The following is a 21,601-nucleotide window of genomic DNA, read 5'->3' on the forward strand; positions in this document are numbered from 1 at the left end:
TTTGTAAAAAAAAAGAAGAATAAGAAGAGGGAGGAAAGAAAGAAAGAAAGGAAAAGGAAATCCGCTCGAGAGAATGTACGTTCGTCGATTTACCTTGACTTATAGTAAAAAGATTTAACGGACGGTCCTTATATTCGACTCTAGTCGAAGAAGAATTTTTAAGCTTCTCGAGAAGTATATAAAATTAAGGATGACAAGAGCACTTCCCTGAACCCGACTTCTCCCCCAACCCCAAAATATCCTACTCTATAGACATCTTAATACGTGTAGCTCTTAAATTATTTACTTTAGTTCGAGTGGAGATGCCTGTAAGTGTAATTTACTAAGACTTTTTGTAAATAAATTATGAAATAAACTAGACGTACTTTATCCAGTGATCTGCAATCTAACTTCGGAAAAAAAGCGAATAAATTACGCAATTGTAGGAAGATTATCGTCTCTCCTTTGCATCGTCTCTTAATAAGATTTATTGTAGAGAATTAGTTGAAATATACATCAATCTGACATAGTTGAGTTTTTAACATTTTATGCATCATCTCGAGGACAAGTACTGCTCTCCATGTTTAGGATCATTGCGATGTTTATTTTGCGACAGAGCCACTCCAGCACTGGGGCTTCCTTACTTTCCAAGTACCAGTCGACGACGGGCGACAGCTTCTCGTCCTGGAAATAGCGACAATTTGAGACAAATTAATTAGTGCTCTGTTTCAATTTGGCTGGCGTTTTTTGTTTTCTTTTATTTTATTTTACGTTCGTAATTTCTGAGTTGTTGCCAAAAAGACGAGCAGTTTGAGACACGATTCTTTTTTAGCTTTTACTTTGAAAAGTGCGAAGACGTTGAAAAAGTTGAGATTTGGGGTTTGTAAAATGAATTGAACAGTCTGCGCCTCAATTTTTATGTTCGGTTCCGATAAAATTGGCAATCCAGCCATAAATTGTTGTTTTGTGATGGTGGTAAATAATGAAGGACATTTCTGCACCATTTTTTTTATATAAGGAGTTATGAATATTGTAAATACTGTTTAAAACAATAGTGAAACTCGGAAGATAAGTTAAAAGAAATTTTGAAACTATAGTTTTTAACAAATTATGATTATTCCTCGTTTTATTTTGTATTTTTATCCTTTTTGGATAAATAAAAGATGGCAGTACAGAACTAGATAACCAAGGAAATGAGAATTTTCAGTGTTGCTGAATTGAGATAAAAAAAGTTATCCAGTTTCAATCAAATGGATGTTTTAATTAACCAAATATTTCAGCAGGCTCGACTGTAGATTGAGATAAAAAAATTAATTTTTAATTAAAATAAAAAGATTAAGTATCTTAATACGCGTAAACAAAGTTTGAAGTAAGAAATTAGTCAATTTCACCGAGAATCTTAAGATAAAACTTTCATTGGACCTCGGAATTGGCTTTGGATATTGCAAATGGATATTGCAAAAAATTATTAACTAAAATTTCGTTAACCACAATGTGCATTTGATTTTCTTTTTTAATTTTTCAGACAATAAACCCGTTTTGGATTTTAAAACAGTTGTCTAATTCTGTACTTCCACACTTCATATAATGTTTCAAAGGTGCCAACGCGATTTTGGAAAAATTATTATGTAGAGCACCTGCTTATTCGGATTTCTCTCAAATTTATGGCAACGACCATTTATTTTATTTTGTTATTATTTCCATTATAGAAACTTACTTTTTAATTTGTAGATAAGATATTATTCTTTAAGAAATCATTGTAGGTAAAGTGTAAATTTTTTCGATAAAATATTATTGATTCAGAACCTTGGTCATTTGTCTTCAAAGATAATTATATAGAATTGAAGTTTTTAAAAATTATTTGCACAAATGAAAAACTCTATTTAATGCATAAATTACAACTTGTTTTCTTCCAGTTTTGAAAGTCTTTCGAAACAAAAAAAAAAAGTTTTGTCCTGTACTTTATAAAAAATAGTTATTGATTAATCAGGCTGTCCAGCGTTTGGGGAAAAACGGGTTTTTCGGTTCGATAGCGGCATTTTACTCAATTTTCTACAAGAAAAGTACACAGTGCCTTGGGAAATTAAATGTTTAAGAGACGAGACAAAACATAAGTTTGATAATTCGAAAGTGATTTTATACTTACTCATTTTGTTGATTGTTTTGGGAATCGAGAACATTCTCCCCAAATATTTTTTGTATACATTTGTGAGTAAATTCAGCAAAATTTTAAAATACCAGAGATGTTTGTAAGTTCAAAAAATTAGAGCGAAGTTTAAAAATATATCTTCAGCCTCTAAGGATCATCTCTTTATCAAAATACCTTTTAAAAAATGTACAAAGACAAGGAATAAAAGACGAAAAGAAATGCGTTTTACGCAGTCATTAAAAATAATTATTTAAAATGTAGAAACTTTTTACTGATAAAAAAAACACTAACCGTAAATAATATTTTGAACATCCATGTATTTTTTGTTTAGGATTTCTGATACTTATGAGGGCATTTTGCTGATGAAAATTCGCTACAAAAAAATTTCATATGTCTAGAAAATAAGAAATGTAAATGCATCAAATTTTGTAAATACGTAACAGATGAGCATGCTTAAAAAATTATATTTATCTAGCGCAGCTTGGAAAAAAATCTCGAACATTAATTTTTTTCCTAGGACCGATTGGAATCTTTTTACTAACAAGAAAACGCTATATAAAAAAATTAAAAAGCACAAGGCATGGAAAGCGCAAAGGAAGCCAGTGTTCCACATTAAAATGATTTTCAGTTATAAAAAAATTATTTGTTTGTAGCTTGTCTTAAAGACTCTTGAATACCTCGGAACTTTGATAAAATACATGGATTGCAAAATATAGAAACAATACAATTTAAAAAATTCTCAATCGAGATTATCTGCACATTTTTAACAAAATACGAGAATTTTCAACCAAAAAATAATATTTTCATCTAAAAAATATTAATTTTTTACACCAAAGACACGAGTGCAAAAAATAGGTAAATTTAAAACCCAATAGATGCATTTTTAACTAAAATAACGATTAAGTAACTAAAAGAATGCATTTTTAACCAAGCAGTTCAAATTTCAATCAAATAGGTGAATTATTTAAAAAAAGACGATATTTCAACCAAATAAATTAATTTTCAATCAAAAACTTAAATTTGAAACCGAAAAACATACATTTTCTAGCAAGTAGTTAATTTTCCATTAAACAGAAGAATTTCCAACTCAAATTATGAATCATTTCCCTGAAGAATACATTTATAACCAATTTTTCCGCCGAAAAGACCAGTTTTTTAAAACAAAAACAACACGAATTTTCAGTCATATAGTACAATTTGCAATAAAAAATTGAATTCTGAACAACAAATGTTTTAGTGGATAAAAAAATTTCAATTTTAAGTAAAAAACTATATTTCACAAAAAATATTTTCGTTTTAAATAAAAAACAAATTTACAAAGCAGAAAAATGTTCATTACAAATAATTTGCTTTGAAGGCGGAATTTCAATAAAATATATGAAATTTCTGACAAACAGTTGAATTTTCAAATAAAAAAGATTAATTCTTAACAAAAAACAGAATAGTTCCATTTTCGGTAAAAAAAAAAACAACTTAATTTTCACCCAGAAAATGAAAGAATTGTCAAAAAAAATAAATATTCAACATCAAGATAAGTTTTCAACTAAAATTACGAACTTTTAATATACGCATTGAAAATTTTCTTCTTCGAATTTGCATGCATACCGTCCTGAAATGTGTTCGAATGTACAAAAAAAATATTTAAAAAAAATTATATTTGTTCCGAAAGTCCCATTAAAATTAAACACGTATTTTCTATAGGAAAAGAATTTCTTGTACATTTTATTCAGAATCGCCCATATTAGGTGATTCAAGTTTAAACTCAAAATTCCTCTATACAGTTAGCCATAGAATACAAATGAATCATTATTTTTTAAATATCACACCTGTAATTTTGTTTTATAGAGTCACAAGAAAACCCCGTAAGTGATTGCGTTTCACGATTTTTTTGGCAGTATGGTTTTTTTGTTATATAAATTATTTGCAATGCATAAATACTACTTTCCAATAATAATTAGATGCTTAATTAAGTTTTTTGAGCAATATATTATTTTTAGCTTTTCATTTAGAGAAAGGCTAGAAAGTTGCGGTTTTTTTTAATTTTTAAATTGGCTTTGGCTTTTTATTTTAGAACAAATAATAAATAAACATTAGAAAGCATCATTTTTTAAACAATCTCTTTTTTGTGAATATATATTTTTGAAATAAGACATCTTTGGAATAGTACTTAAATTTTGTACATGAATAATATTAAATGAAAATTTTCCTTGAAGTAGTTATTGAGAGCTTTTTTTACATTAATAGTAATATTAATATTCATTATTTGTTCCCAACTCTAAATTAAAAGGAAAGCTGAGCATTTCAGAAAAAAACGAAACTTTCTAGCATTACTCTAAGAGAAGATAGTTACAATACTTATAAAAATTAATAAATTGCAATTAAAAAAATAAAAGCAATTTTCTAAGAAAGATAGTTGTAAAGAATAATAAATAATTTAAATAATTATGTTGTTTAACTTGCAATAATTATTGCCTCGCTCTTAGTAAAGTGGAGTTAAAGAGTGGACAAGAAGTTGAATATTTAAGAAAATCCCGAAGCTTTCTAGCATTATTCAAGGACAATATTATTATTTTTAAATATTTGTTAACTTGAATTCATTATTATCTCGCTCTAATGGACAAGTGGCTAAGAAGTTGATAAGCTTAGAAAAAATGCAATTTGATAACATTATTCTAACAATATTATTATAAATAATAATAAAGGGTTTAAAATATTATCTATGTTAAATTAAATTCATCATTGTATCGTTCTAACTGAAAACTTGAAAATAAGTTTAAATCTGCAAAAAAAACTCGTTTTTTTAACTCTATCCTGAGAGAAAATGGCTTAAAACAATAATTAATTGTTTAAACAATTGATGTAAACATCTAATTATCAGTAGAAAGTATTATTTTATGTTATAAACAATTTGTATTTAAAAGAGCGTTAAAAATCATAATTAGCGACAAAAAACTCGCAAGACCCAATTTTTAACTTACGGGGTTTTTTTGGATCCTATATATAGGTGGTAATATTTCAAAAGTAATTTTTTATATTCCTATTATATGGTTATATGATCGATTCACCTAAAATTGACGATTTTGAGAAAATTTTATAAAATCGGGTCTTTGCTTATGGAAAATGCGTGTTTGAATTTGAGGGGGCATGCGGGGGAACCCCTAATCAATTAAAAGAAGAAAAACACATTTATTTTCTTGTAGATTTGAGCAAATGTCAGAATGAATGCATGAAAATTGGAGAAAAGAAAATTGGATCATCCTATTATGAATCTTATTTTTAATCTTATTTTTTTTAGAAACAGTAGTTTGACGTGTAATTTATTAATATAATAGAACTTTTTAAAATTAAATGTTAAATTTTTTTATTGATTTTAATTAATTCAATTATAAACAGTAGGAAGGTTTACCCTAGTTTAGACAGAACTACGTGGAGAAAGAAAATTTTACCCGGTAAGAAGAGAAGAATTCAGAAAAATTCAGAATCTTAATACCCATTAATACGCGAATTTTCCTTTAACGAAAGTTCCACCAAAAAGTAGAAAAAAAAAGAAAATCTATTTTTCTTGATCGACTTAAAAAAAATGAAATGAAAGCATATTGATAGAAATTAAAGAATGAAGGAATGCAAAAGAAAGAATGATGTCACTCTAAATACGCAAAACCTAGTAATTTTAATTGGTTGAAAAAAGTTCAGTTATAAATATAGAAGTATTATGTTAATAAAAAATAATTTTTAGTACTGTCAAAGAATATTTTTATAATTCTGTTTAAAGAATACATTTTGTTTATCTTATACAACATTATTAAAAGAATGTATTAATATTTAATATATTAAATATATAATTTGTTTAAACCGTATAAAATAAATATTATTGTTAAAATTACTCGACGGTATGGCAGAAAAAAAAAATTTGAAATTTCCAAACTTATATTCCTCAAAAACGAATAGAAACTGCACTTGCACATATTTTACGGAAAGATTAGAAGGAATTGAAATAACCGAAAATACAGCATGTAAGTATAGAATTTAAAAAATCCATGTGAGGTGTCCACTGATCGGATTAAGAGGAATTAAAAAAGTGGAAAATATGTTCACCTTCATGGAATACAACACAAAAGTCAATTCTTAAGTACACAAAAAAGAATTGGTTTCGGAGATAAACCTATTATTTCGTTGGACACTTCTCTCGATGGAAAATTACCACATTAAAAAAAATTAAATAATGCTCGCTCTTTCGTTTAAATATGAAAATAGAGTAGCCGCTGGACCGGGAAACTGGGAATTTTTTGAGGCCGGAAAATGACAGTGAATTTTTTTTATCGGGAATTTTACAAATTTGTAAAAGAAAAATCTGTCCACGTTCGATTTTAACAGTTTTTAAATAATTAGTTGAATTTTTATGTTTTTCAATTATGCTATTATTTAGCTTACAATGCGTAATTCAAAAATTTTTTTTACTTCAAAAATTTTCCATTTAAAATTATTATTTTTAAGCTTACATTTTTAATTTAAAGAATTTTTAAATGCTTTCTTAAAGACTTGAAACAGATGAAAAATAAAAGCTTTTAATGTTGAAAATTTTGGATAAAAACATTTTTATTAAATAAATAAATAATTTTGTTTTAATTTATCTGTACCTTAAGTAATAAAAGTGAACAAAAACGATTGGACAAAGAGATCTTAAATCAGTTCAAAAATTAAGAATTTTCAGATTTTAACTTTAAAACTTGGTTTCAATTTGAAAGTCTTTGTCATTAAACAAATGTGAACGTGTGACTTAAAGTTCATAAACTATTTTCAACTTAAAAATAACTTCATAATAATATATTTTTAATTAAAGGATTTTATTAAATTTAAAATATTGTTTTAGATTAAAGTATTCAATTTTTAACCAATTCAATTTGAAATTTTTAATTTAAAAAAGATTAATAATTGAATATTTAGCAAACTGAATTTTTTGACATAGAAAACCTGGAATCGTTAAAATTTCGAAAAATGCTTAATTTGTGAGTGAAATTTTCAAATTTTGGTGTATAATTTACAAATTAATAGTTGTAGAAAAATTTGAGTAATTTTAAGAGATATTTAGAAGTTTTAAAAAGATAAAAATTATCATGCAAATTTTAGAAAATTTTCTTAAAATCTTCTAGAATCTTTTATTTAAATATTTGAAAAAATTTGTAAATATTCTCTAAAAATAATGTTTCAAAATGAAAAATTGTTTTTAATTTTCCTAGGAATCATAAGAAAATGTTTTTATTCTTTGAAAGCCTTTCAAAATTCTTGAAAAGAATCTAATTTTTTGTTTATAATCTGCGAAAATCTACATTTTGTTTTATATCAGGCTATTATTTCAAGTTTTATATTAAATTTTGAATCTTTTCAAAACTTCTACATATCTCTTAAAATTATTTAAATTTCGCCTACAAATAATAAATGTTCAATTGTCATTTATACGTTCAAATTGTAAAGAAATTTTCTGAAAATTTTAGAAAATATTCCATTCATTTTGACTGATATTTAGAAATGCTGAAAAAGTTCAAAAATAATTTTAAATTTAAAACCAGTTTAAAACAACTTTTAGATTACTCAAGATTTTGAAGCCTTCCAAGAATGTCTAAACTATTTAAAACTAAAATAATTGAATTTCTAATTTAAGAAGTGTTCAGTTAAAAAATTTTCAATTTTTCAATATTTGATGTTTCTAGCTTAAAATTCCTTAAAATTATATAATGTTGAAAATTGTCAAGTTCATTGATTGCTTTTTTAATTTAGAGCATTGCAAATGATAACGTGGATTTCTATTTTTTCGTATTGAAAAATTTTAGTACCTTTAATTTTATATGCGTATATTATTGAGCACAAGAGCACAAGATTTTTAAATTAAAAATGCTTAAATTTCAAAATTTAACAGTTTTTATAATTTCAAGTGGAATTTTTTTTAGCTTTAGCGTTCCATTTTTTTAATTTCATTGACCGTGAAAAATGTTTGCGAACCGGAAAATGACCGGAAATTTATTTCGTCGATTAAAACGGCCACCTTGGAAAATATTAATTTTTCTCTATTCTTCTCTTACAGGGTAGTTTCAGCTGAAGTGTCAGTAAGAAAAAGATTTTATATTATAAGTTAAAAATGTAAAAAAAAAAAATTTTAGTTTGGGCAACGCTGAAATCATACCTTATTAATATGAAGAGCAAGCTTGTTGCCAGTAACAACAGGTGGTTCGGAAAGTTGATTGATGTCAATGCTCCATTCAACAATCCAAGGCTCCCCTATACTTCTGTGTTCAATCAGAAATATTCTCCTAAAAAACAGAAGAATAAACATTGAAGAGAAAAAAATAACGCCCAGGCTATTTTGAATAGAATAGTTGAGGATATTGATAATAATGATAAATAAAACTCTGTTTTTCAGTTGAAGGATGAAAGTGGAATTACCGCAAAGATACGAGAGCGACGTGTTTTCCATCGTTAGAAAGTGCTGAATGTGCCCAGTACGAATCTTTTCGAGAGTAGCAATTTTTATTTATTACATTCAGTAAGTGTAAGCCCTTCGCTTTGTGATATGAGTAGAGTTCGACGCCCTGAAACAGAAGATAGTGGAGACAAATGTGAGTTGTAAACATTTAAAAATTCTTGAATATTTCGGTTAAAAATTTATGAACAATATTTAGGGTGTCTAGCTAACCGGGCAATCCGGAAATTTTGTGCACCATAAAAAATACATTTCCTTTAGACCCCCCTCATCGCTGTTACGTAACATTTTTTGTATTATGTTTACGAACATAATAGACGTTTTATAAATTAAAAAAAAAGGTTTTTGAAGATCAAGTATTGTTTAGGAATAAAACAATATTTTGATCTAACACTGAATCCTTTTTCAATGTTTTTTCTTTTTATACAAATATTGAATTTGAGCTGAAATTAAATTCTAAATATTGAGAACAAGAAAATAAGTATTATCAATTTGTTTTTAAATTGATATTAATGTAATTTTTATAAGATTTTTGAGAAAATTTAAAAAGATTTTCGAATATCTCAGACGTGTCAGAAAAGATTCTAGAATATTTTAATGATTTTATTATATTTTATAGGAGTTTACAAAATATTAGGAAAATTTCGAGTCTTTTAAAAACATTGTTAGGACTTAGAAGTTTGGAAGAAATCAAGTAATATTTGATAAATTTCCGAAAATGTTTTTAAGTTTTTAAATATTTCTAATCTATTTAAAACGTCTTAAGTTCCTAAAATTATTATTAACTGACTCGAATCTATCTTGAAAATTTGAAAAATCATTAAAAATTTTTTAAAAATCGCCTTATCTTCTACATTTTCCCAGCAGTTTTAAGAAAAATTTGTTATTCTCTTGAAACCGTTTGATATTATTTTAAAGCTCTTCAAGTTTTTCAATTTTGTTTTGTTTTTTAATCTTACCAAATTGAAACATTTTGCTTTAAAATCTGTTTAGAAAATTTGTTTTTTATTTTTTTCGGACCTTCTAAACCATCTAATTTATACAAATTATTCCAATTTTTTTCGAATTATTTTAAAGTCTTTGACAATTTTATAAATGTTTTCAAACGTTTTGAAATATTTTTCAATTTTCTCATGAATCTTGAGAACATTTTTTCCATTCTCTACCCTGCAAAGTTAAGTTTACCAAAAGTTTGTCTCGAAAGTCTTCCATATTCTTTTTCCATACATTTTGAAGGCTTCGAAACTCGAAATTATTCTTTCAAATTAAAACCTAAAACATAAAAAATTTTACCATAAATCTTGAAAAACATTAATCTCATAATTATTAAAAAATTCTATAATTTTGTTCGAATTCTTTAAAATAAGTTTTTGCCCATAATTTAATTTTTCTTATCTCTTTGCAAATGTAATAAAGTTTATAAGTTACAGTATAGTAGCGAAATGTTAAGAACCGAATTATTTCCTATTAATAAACGATCATTTACAATTTAAATTTTCTCTTCTATGAATAATGTTTAGAAACAGAAATAAATTTGGAATATTTTATGATTGGAATTTTCTAGATTTTGTGTGGATATGGAACGATTTGACAGGACGTATGAGGCTTTAAAATATTTCCAAGGATTTTAATCATTTTAAGGGGTTTTAAAACTCAATTTAAAACTAAATTCACTCAATTCTACCCAATTCAATTAATTTTTCCATTGATTTTTTTTTAAATTCAGCTTGATTTTTTATGAATGTCATCTGATTTTGTTTGATTCTTTAAGTTGTTTCTCATTTGAATTCTTTTGGATTTAACTTGATTTGTTATGTATTCATTAGCCACTTCTTGTGTTAGAAATTAGTAGGGTTTCAAAGATTTGAAGAAATTTGAAATGGCTTTCGATTTTTTAAAGTTTTTATTTGATCCTGAAATCTATTAACCTTACCTTGCATTCTTAGGTATTTCATAAAATTCTTTAAATTCCTTCGAATTTTTCTAAGCTTATTTCAAAGTTTTTGGATTCAATGAAGTTTTTTCATATTTTAAAATTGTTTTAAATTCATTTGACTTTTTTTTAAATCACCTTGAATTTGTATGAATTTCATGAAATTCTTCTCTTTTGTCTTAAATTCCTGTAAATTCATTTCAGTTTTACGGAAATAAATGGAATTTTTTGTTATTGTCGAGCATTTTTTCCCATTTATTTGAATTCGTTTGAATGTAACTTAAATGTTTCTGAAATCTTCTGAATTTATCCTGAATTTGTTATCCTTGGAATTCACTTGTGACAATTCAAAATAGTGATTTAACTAGTGACAATTTCACAGCTTCAGTTTAAGAAAGATTAGTGTTTTAAAGTCCAATTGGAAAAACTTTGCAAACAAATATATTTAGTTTTTAAATTAATGTTATTAACAAATTAAATTAATCAATAATTACCGAATAAGGGTCGATGTATCGTGGCAGACGTGCTCTTGCTACAAATTTGTAGCCCATTTCCTGAGCTCTGAAAAAAATGCAATGGACATTTTTATAATTTCTGATAAAATATATTGATTTTTTAGGGTTTCGTAGCCTCGGGCAGAAACCCTTATAGTTTGGGTCGAGTTTCAGCCGTCTGTCTGTCCGTCTGACTTTTTCCAAGGAGGAGAAATGAGGGGTTGGAAGTCGGAGGAATGAGGGGGTTCAGGGTGGCGACTTGACCGGGAATTTAGTCCTGATCGTAGCAAAATTAAAGTTTTCAATATTTTATGATAATTTTGCTCAATTTCTAAAAGTGATTTCTACTTTATATACAATTGCAGGACATATATATGCCTACACTTATATGGGTGTATTTATTATGTACGGATTTATTTAATATTTTACGGTTTATGGTTCTTATCTTTTTTAGATTATCTCAATTTACTCTGACTGAATTATAATTCATGTTTGTTCAAAAGTACTTTTTTTGGTTAAAATCAGTTAGTAGTTTTTCTCATGCCATTTAAAGAGTTTGTATTATTCGAAGATTATTTATTGTCATGAAATCTCGAGAAATTACCGTCTTTTTATTAATTAAAAATAGAGCTTATCAGATGATTTTGTACGGTTTTATATATACTTTATGAGAGAATGAACTTTTACTTTTTTCCATTATAAGAAAAACTTTTTGAAATTTTTTTTCTTGTGACATTTTTTTCGCTACCTGCAGTTTGATAATCGATTTGGTGATAGCCTAAAGTCTAATCCACCGGAAACAATCATTTTCTCCACTAAAAAAATTGATTTATCACATTTTATTCGCTTACTCCTGATTTATCTGATTTGCGACAGGGAATTGTAGAAAATAATTATGGTTTTTATTTTAGGACAGGGAGTTGCGATGAAGAAATTAATTTCACTTGGAACAGGGAATTTTTAACATGGAACGGGAATTTTTCTAAAGAATTATAATTCGGATTTAGAAGAAAGGAGTTTTAAAAATCCTCGTTCTCGGTTAGAATTCGTCACAATTAAACAATTCTCTCTTCGAAATTAAAAAAGTAAAGTACTGCAAGTAATTTTTAGCGATTTTCTGAATTAGAATAGAAAATTCTGTTCCATTTTTCGTTGTGAATTTATCTATTCTTAGTTAAAAATGTAACTACTTGCGGTTAAAAGTAACATGAAAACTCTTTTTCTTATTGTTTGAAGATTCATCTCTTATTGAAAATGTAATTACTTTGTTCAAAATAATTTTCTTTGTCACTAAAAATTTAACTATTCCAGTCGAAAATTAAACTATTTTGCTGAAAAGCCCTTGTTTTTATTAAATATTCGACTTTTAACGGGAAATTCATGAAAAAAATTTAATTTTAAATTTGAAAATTTATGTCTTTTTGATGAAAATTAAACTATTTGGTTAGCAATTGATATTTTTTATTTAAAAATTGAACTATTTTTCTAAAAATATATGTACTTCGTGGAAAATTCGACTTTTTTTGTAGAACATTAATATTTATGCTTAAAAATTCAATTTTCATCTTTTTGGTAGATATAAGATTCACCTATTCCCGTTGAAGATTCATCATTTTAGTTGAAAATTTATCAGCTTGGTTGAAAATTAATTTCTTCAACTGAGAATTTAGCTGTTACATTTTTGGTTGAAAATTTAACTTTTCTAGTTCAAAAATCAACAATTTTGAGCAATTTTCTTTTTTTTTCCAATTCCAAATCCAACTATTTCGTTGGAAATCCACATATTTTGTTAAAAATTCATTTTTTTGTAGAAAATTATTTTTTCTTTGAAACTTTTTTCTTTGAAAATTCATTTCTTTGGTTGAAAAATGAGCTATTTCATTGAAAACTTATTTTTAGTTTGGACGAAAAGCAATTTTCTAACGGAAGATCCAACTATTCCAGTTTTTGTTCAAAATTGATCTTTTTTTGATGAAAATGATTATTTTTTTAAACTGAAAATTTAACTATTATTCTAGTTGAATATTCCATAATTTTATTTAAAAAATTCATCTTTTTAGTTGAATATTGGTTTTTCGACTAAAAGTTTAATTATTCAATTTTTGGTTGAAAAATGATCTTTTTGTAGTTAAAAATTCGTCTTTTTTAGTAACATTGATTTTTTTAAAGTTAATTATTTAAGTTCTGGCTGTAAAATTTTTTTTCCAGTAAAAATTAATTTTGTTGTTGAAAATTCATCGTTTTAGTTGAAAACTCATATTTTTGGAAAAAATCCAACAATTCCAGTTAAAAATTCATAACTTTAGTTGAACATTCATCAGTTAAGATTAAAATTAAATTTTTTATTAGATACGTAACTATTCTATTTTTGTGTTAAAAAATAATTTTTTTTTAAATTTCAAAATTAAACTATTTGGTTGGATATTTGTCTTCTTTAATTGAAAATTCAACGATTTCATTACAAAATCATGTATTTTGTTAAAAAATGTATTTTCTGGTAGAAAGTTAATCACGAATTAAAACAAAAGTTTGAGTTTTGCGGCAAATGCGGATATGTTACATAAAGTTGACCGTGAAAATTGAAAAACTTGATCGAGAAAAACCGAGAAAAACCGGGAAATGACCTGGAATTTGAAATCGTCTGTCGAATCGCCAACCTGGGGGTTGGAAAATATAAAAACTGGGAGACGTGAGGGGATGCGAAATAGGGGAAAATAGAGGGAAGAAGTTATGAAGGGGGAAGATAAGTGGAGGGATTCAAGTGACTTGATTAACGACTTAATTAACGCCTTAATAGGCTACGGAACCCTTTTTTTGTAGACACACGGCACCTACTTTTAACTAACTTTTTATTGATTGCAAAATACCTTTTGATTGTATCCATAATAAGTCCTGGATAAGTTTGGAAAGCACAGCCTTCTTTCTTCGTTAGCCTTAGCAGACTTCTTCCAATTGATTTAAAAAAGCACCTCAACTCCTCTTGGTGTGTCTCTGAAAAAGCACAAAAACCCTTAAAATATCCGTAAAAATCGTTAAATTTTCATCTCGTATTATTGCTCACTGTCTGTGGGCTTTATGATTAAACCCGAAATTTGCAGTTCCATGTCGACAGAGAAAGAATTGTTTATCAAAAGTACCGACAAAGGTTCATCCTTATTTTCCACGTAAGAGTTCACTGCCTGTAATTTAAAGAAATATTTTTATATTTTTGCTAATTTTTTATGTATATGCAAGGATCGCAGTCTTTCTCCTATTCTCCTGCGTTTGCCCTTTTCCCTCTAATGTCGAAAGTTTAAATTTTCTAAATTGAAAAATTGAATTATTAATTATATAATTGTTAAAAGAAAAAATATTCTTGATTACTCAGCGATCACTGGCTGGAAACCCCGGGAATTTTATACATTTTATTTTAGATATATTTATTTACATTTATTAAAGTTAATGTTTCGTTCAAATAATAAAGTTATTTTTAAATTTGACAGTAAAAACTTATTTTTTTTAAAGATATTTAATTAAATTTATATAATTCATGACTAATAATTTGCGTGGATTCAAACGTAAAATTTGTCTTCTTCCGGAAAAGTCTTATATTTTCGGCTCATAAATAATCTCTTTTATTTAAAAATATAATTATTTGGCTGTAAATTAAAAAATGTCGTTAAAAAGCCTTCTTTCAGTTGAAAATTTATCTTTTATGATTGAAAGTTAATTCAAAAAATTAAAAACTCTGCGATTGTATTTTTGGCCTTGAATGGTCTAAAAATCGAATTATTTTTTGAAAATTCTATTACTATTATTTAAAGTAAATTCTAATTAACTGAAAAGTCTACTGTTGTATTATATTTTCGGCCCAGAATTAATTTTTTGTTGATTAAAAGCTCTACTATTTGGTTAACCAATTCTTTTTTTAAATTTCACTATTTTGTTAAAAAGTTATGAGTTTTGGTCGAAAATTTCAATGTTTTGTTGAAAAATGGTATTTTTGGATAGAAAATTGGTCTTTTTAGATAGAAAATATATCAGTGGCTAGAAGAGTTATGTTATTTATTTGAAAATTCATTTTTTATTATTGAAAGTCAATTCTTTTTAATTCAAAGTTTGAAAAGTATTATATTTTCATCCCAGAATTCAATTGTTTATTGATGAAAAACTCTACTATTTGTTTAAGATTTTTTTTAATTCCACTATTTTGTTAAAAAGTTATAATTTTTGGTCGAAAATTTCACTGTTTTATTAAACATTCGTCTTTTTGGAAAGAAAATTGATCTTTTATTATTAAATTCATCTTTTTTGGTTGAAAATTCAAATGGCTTCTAAAAGATTCGTTTTTTGTCTTGAAAATACAACTGTTTTTGGTTGAAGTTTAATCTTTTTTTTATTTATTTATTTGAAAATTCCTTTTATTGTTTAAATTTAATACTTTTTAATTAAAAAGTCTACTATTTTATTTTCGGTCCAGTATCCATCTATTTTTTGGTTAAAAATTCTACTAAATAGTTAAAATTTTTATTATTTTGTTCAATATTCAACTATTTTCTCAATTAGTCATTATTTTAAAAAAAAATTCAGCTGTTTCGTTCAACATTTATCTTTGTGGGTAGAAAATTTATCCTTTTGGATTAAAAATTCATCTTTCGTTTGAAAATTCAACATCTGAAAGATTCATCTTTTTGTTTTAAAAATGGAATTGTTTTTAGTAAAATCTTTTGCTTTGTTTGCAAATTCGATCATTTGGTTGAATATTCTTCGTCAATTACAAATTCAATTGCTTGTTAAAAAATTCAAATTTTTTGTTGAAATTTCATCTTTTATGTTCTGATTTAATTTAATTGAAAATTTATTTTTTTTATGAAATTGTTTCATAATAATAATATAAATTTTTCCTTTGAGTTCTAACATTTTGAATTATTTTCAAATGTTGTGTAATAAAAAAAATAGTATTGAATAATTATTATTCTAAACGCCTAAAATTTGCCCGGGGGAAATATTGACAAATAGAATTGCAAAAAAATTTTTTGTTGCACTTTTTGTATATTCAAGAATTATTTAACATTATTCAGAATATAACATTTCTTATATAAAGATTGTTTCATCTTTTCTACATGTAAAATCAATTTTTAATCTACCCTATTTTTCATCTTTTTCGCGAAAAATTACTCTATTTCTCCCTTTTTTTACCTCAGTTTACGCTGCGATCCCTGTAAGATAAAGATACAAAATTACGACCTTTACGGCAAAAGCGTTGGTTTCTGTATCTTGAAAAGTAAAATGAGAAGTCTGCATTGTATCCAAAGTAGAATGTCCCAGAATGCACGAGACGTCGTAGCTTAATTTTTCTGCGAATTCGTCCTCGCAAACCATTATCTTAAGAAAAAATTATTATTTTATAGATTTAGGAATGAAGAAATTTTAATATTGTGAATGTGGAACAAACATCAAGAAAAGGTCCACTTATTCCAATCTAAATGATTTCATATAGAAATTTTGTTAATTAAAATATTTGGGAAGACCTTCTAATGAAATATTGAATCCTTGAGCTCTGCCAGGCTTGGAATATATTGTTAATGAACAATCAAGTGAAAATTGAAGCCATCTTTTAACACGTTTGCTTGGATTGTTTCTTCTAGTTAACAGATATGTGAAAAGTGTAAAAGATTTTTTTGTAGGGCATAACAAAATTTTTACAAAATATTAATTTGTTAATTAAAGGCAGCGTGTTTTCGGAGAAGTCTGCGATTTAATTTTTCCAGTTAGATCTTTAAAGTGGGAAGTTAAAAGTATCAAAAATTTTTTTTTTTAACAACAAATTAATTTCTCGTACATAGTTAACGACAGAAACATCGGTCTAGCAGAGATCAGGGTTAAAGTATTTAATTTTTTAATTTTTAAATTTTTAATTAATATTAGTGTACTCACAGAATCTGATTCATAAGTGCTTTCTTCAGGTGACTTGAAATTATATCCGTACGGATTGCCTAAGACTGTAACTGACAGTATTAGGACATTGAATTGCTGCAAAATTTTTCCAGTATAATAGTGCCAGATATTTGAGAAGCATTGTCTGTTATTTATTTTCAGACAGTCTGTTTCGTAGGCAGGCAACCTGAAAAATTTATTTATTATCATGTTTTTTATCAGTTTTAGAGGCTTGAAGAATGAAAAATTCGCAGAATTCGGAATTCAACAACAGCAAAGTACAATTTCGATATGCTATATTTTTTAATTTGAACATTAAAATTCCAATTCCATTGTGTAATGACTTGATTTTAATGCTTTAAAATCTTGAGTTTTCAAATGCTAATTAAAGGGATATATTAACTGGGAAATTACAGTAAATTGATGTTTTATTGGGAATTTTACAAATTTTTAAGAGAAAAATGTATTCACTCATTTGAAATCACATTATATAGTGTAATTACAAAATTTTCGATTTGAACGTTTTTCCAACTGTTCCTTTTTTTATTAGGAAATTATTTCGTTTAAAATGCGTAATTCTACAATCTTTTACATTAAAAATTTTACATTTCATTCATTATTTTTTAAGTGTACATTTTCAGCTGAAAGAAATTTAAAATGCGCTTTTGAATACTTAAAAAACTAAACATAAAAAGTATTGAAAATTTTAGAAGATCAGGTAAAAAACTTTTCAAGTTGATTCTGAATCTTTTTAAAATGAAACAATTTACAGAATTTCACTTTAAAAATTAAACTTTTTTAATTCCGAAATCTTAATAGTGAAATAAATATTAACGTCTGATTAAAACTTGATAAATTATTTCCAATTTTTAAATAATTTCAAAATAAAATATGCATAATTAAACACTATTATTAAATTGCAAATTCTATTCAAACATTGTTTCAGTTTAAAATATTTAGTTTTTTGTACATTCATTAAGAAAAAATTAATTAAAAAAACGAACAATTTTTTAATATTTAACAATAACTATAAATAAAATATTCAAAACTAAATCATTTCAAACTAATTTTTTTGAAATTGAATGCTTTTTTTATGTTCGATATTGATAACAAATAAACCATTTTTTTAAATTGGAATAAGTTTAAGAGATATTTAGATGTTTCAAAAAGTTTACATTTAATTTAAATTTTGAACGAATAATTAAAAAGCTTTTTAAGCATTTCAAAAGGTTTTGAAGTAATAACACAATTTTATTAGGATTCCTGGGAAAATTGAAACCAATTTTCTATGTTGCAAAATTAATTTCAAAAAAATTGTTGAAAAGATTTCACAAGATTTTAAAAAACGAATTGTAAGATTTTAAAGCAATTTTTTTTATTTTGCAGGATTTAAACAAAAATAATAGAAAAAACTCGATCACGTTAAAGGATACTTAAAAGTTTTGAAAAAATTTGAAAAATAATAAAAAATTTGATAAGATTCCAAAATTTCAAAACAAATTTTGATCTAAAAATAACAATTGAAAATCTCTAATTTAAACAGTATTCAATTTAGAACAAAATTGCAATCGTTTAGTTGTTATTAAAATTGTTCATATTTATTAAAAAACAGTTTGCTAATGGTTTAAATGCGGGAATTTTAAATTGTCGAATATTTCATAATTTATTATTTCAATTATTCGGAAATTTTTTAATTTGGCAGTATTATAAACTCTTGGGAATTTCTAAATTGGGTAATATTATGAACTGTGCGGCAATTTTATTATTCTGGAATTTTCAAATTCAGGATTTTTATTTTTCGACAGTTTTATCATTTCGGGAAATTTTTATTTCATAAATTTTATTTTTTGGGAACTTTACTGTACCGGGAATGTTATTTTTCAGGATTTTTCAGGCGTCCCGATTCATTTTTCAATTTTGGGACATTACAAATTATAGCGTGAATTTATATATATATTTTTAAATCTTCGAACCGTACAATTTATAAAAGTTTAAATTGAAAAGTGTAAAAAGCTTCCATCTTATACTTGCAAATTATTAAACGTTTTAATTCACATTTTTAAGCTTTAATTTTAAAAGCTTAAAATTGAAAAAAGTTCCACTTTGAGTATTTCAATTTCCAGTTCAGTTTTTATAACTTTAAAATAATTTTTTTTTTAGGTTCAACAGTCCGAATCCTTTAAATTAAATAACCGTGAAAAATGGTTGTGAAACAGGAAATGAGCGGGATTTTTTTTTTATTTTGAAATTTTGTTGACAGACAAACCTAAATTCTGCACTTTTCTCAAAAGCTCCTCTGCAAGCATAATCATACATGCACTTTACAAAAGCGCAGTAGTCAGATACTTCGCTAGATTGATTGGCATTGAAACTATTTGTGTTCGCCAAAAGCTTGAGATGTATCGTAATCGGTGAAATGTAGAGATGCTCAATAATGTCGGTCTTTTGGTTCTCAATGTTCTGCAATTAAGAAAAAAATTTGAGCATCTTAAAAATAATGTGACGCCTTATATTTTGTAAATTTTTATAAATATTCGCACCTTTTCTTTGTTGCAAAAGGGAGTTACATGAACAGTGGAAAGATCCTTTCGCAATCTAACAGCAATAGTATGTTTCGTTTCCAGTCTTTTCGGAAACAGATTGTTTATCAAACACTTCAAAAAGTCCTCTTGCAGATTTAAGCTGAATTCTCGAACAATTAAACTTACTTCCCTGTAAGAAAAGCGTACATTATTTCTTGAAATTTATGAATTATTATTTCAGTTCTTACAGATTGGTCTCTATAGCCCCCTATTTCATTCTGTATTCAACAGTGGTCGCAAAAATCCTCTATTTTTAATATTTAGTCCCTATGGTACATCATTATCTGTCAATAGCTTAGATTTTGTAAATTTTCAATAAAATTTACGCGTCCAAAACTTGCACTCTTGCGGTGTCATAAGTGTATTGGAATCTCTTCTTTAGTATTCCTTAGAATTGTTTAGGACCCTTGATTGTAAAATCAAAATGATTCAAAAATCGGACTTTATAAACTGATGTCAACTCGGGTGTCCAGCGACTATGAAAATCTCGAAAACCTAGAACTCTTCTTGTATTTTTTTAACATTGAATTAATTTTAAAAAAATGTTTTAAACCGTTATTTTATTAAACTGCGAAAAGTTATTTAAATATTTTAGCCTATAATGAAAGAAACATCTCGTCTAGATTTCTAGGCATTTTTGGGAGATTTTAACAATTAATTCATGGATTGCAATGGACAGCCTTTAATATTGTGAATAACTCTGTAAGTTATTTAATTAGTCTCCGCTAATATAAAATCTTAAAGTATACCTTTTTGTGATAATCAACTTGTAAATTATACAAATTATATGTTAAAAATTTTTGTGTTAATTCAGTATCAAAATTAGAATTAGCCATGCCATAATGACATAAAGGTTTTTGAAGATTTTACGGATTTAAAAGATTTAAAAAAGGCGAGTAAACTAGATTTCAAATATTTCACAACAATTTTACAAGGCTTTTAAAACCTTCAAAAGATTTAAAGGATTTCAAAGATTTGAAAAGGGGTACACTACACGAGATTGCAAATGTTTAAAAACATTTCGACGATTTGAAACAATTTCAAAAGGTCTCAAATAGTTTAAGGAGATTTTAAAAGATTTCACTAAAATTTCAAATAGTTCAATAACTTCAAAGAATAAAAAAGATGTCCAAAACAAAAAGCTAATAAAAATTTCACAAATATTTCAAGAGATTTGACAAAGATTTGACAAAATGTTCGCAAAGATTTCGAACATTCCCTAAAGATTGAAAGATATTCAAAGATTTTAAAAAGGTCTCAGATTTCTAAGAGTTCTAAGATTTCAACAGATTTTGCACAGATTAAAAATGTTTTATGAATTTCAAAGTAATAAAAAGATTTCACAAATATTTCAAAGATTTCATAAAAATTTCATAAAGATTTCAAAAGAATACCAGAATGTCAAAGACTTGAAAAAGGGGACAGTACACTTGATTTCAAATATTTCAAAACATTTAAAAGATTTTAAACCATTTTAAATATTTCAATGATTTTAATGTTTTTAAACCAATACAAAAGACTTCACAAAACTTTCAAATATTTTATTAAAATTTCACAAAGATTTCAAAGGTTTCGAGGATTTTAAAGATTTTAAATATCTTACAAATATTTAAAAAGACTTCGAAAGCTTTGAAAGAAAATTCAAGATTTTCAAAGAGATTTTAAATTCTTCAAGAGGTTTCAACGAATACGCAAACATTTCAAAAGATTTCAAGGATTGCAAAGATGACTTATGTTTGCAAAAACATAATAACTTCTTTATTTGTGGTTCTGCTTTATTTAAAAATTGTTGGCCAATAAAAAATGAAATGAATAATTTTTTACATCAGTAAAAAACTGTTATTTCACTATTTGTTGTAAAAAAGGAGACATGTCCATTTTTCTAGTTTTTGTCATACACACATAGTTCAACCTTCCGAAAATACCTTAAATTTGGCCCTATTACTTTTTCTCTTTTTTCGAAATTTAATTTCGAAATCAAACAGAGCCTAAGAGCATTGAAGAGTTATGTTTGAAATAAATATTTAATTATGGTTAAGTCAGTATCACGATTAAATTATTAATGATGAAATT

At 25.9% G+C, this 21,601-nt stretch overlaps 1 protein-coding gene across 1 annotated transcript in view; it reads right to left on the reverse strand.

Annotated features, from left to right (window-relative positions):
• Nucleotides 1-451: 451 nt before the first annotated feature.
• Nucleotides 452-21,601, reverse strand: part of LOC117167588 (vacuolar protein sorting-associated protein 13C-like) — a 94,465-nt gene continuing 73,315 nt past the window's right edge. Inside the window, exons 43-52 of the mRNA XM_033352642.1 lie at nt 19,487-19,658; nt 19,213-19,406; nt 16,947-17,133; nt 16,257-16,394; nt 14,092-14,209; nt 13,898-14,021; nt 11,031-11,097; nt 8,567-8,712; nt 8,307-8,433; nt 452-663 (exon numbers count right to left, since the gene is read on the reverse strand). Coding sequence (XP_033208533.1) covers nt 526-663; nt 8,307-8,433; nt 8,567-8,712; nt 11,031-11,097; nt 13,898-14,021; nt 14,092-14,209; nt 16,257-16,394; nt 16,947-17,133; nt 19,213-19,406; nt 19,487-19,658 — 1,411 coding nt within the window. The 3' untranslated portion in view covers nt 452-525. The remainder of the gene's footprint in view (nt 664-8,306; nt 8,434-8,566; nt 8,713-11,030; nt 11,098-13,897; nt 14,022-14,091; nt 14,210-16,256; nt 16,395-16,946; nt 17,134-19,212; nt 19,407-19,486; nt 19,659-21,601) is intronic.

Source organism: Belonocnema kinseyi, chromosome 2, assembly GCF_010883055.1.
Source record: "Belonocnema kinseyi isolate 2016_QV_RU_SX_M_011 chromosome 2, B_treatae_v1, whole genome shotgun sequence".
In the NCBI taxonomy this organism is placed as follows: domain Eukaryota; kingdom Metazoa; phylum Arthropoda; class Insecta; order Hymenoptera; family Cynipidae; genus Belonocnema; species Belonocnema kinseyi.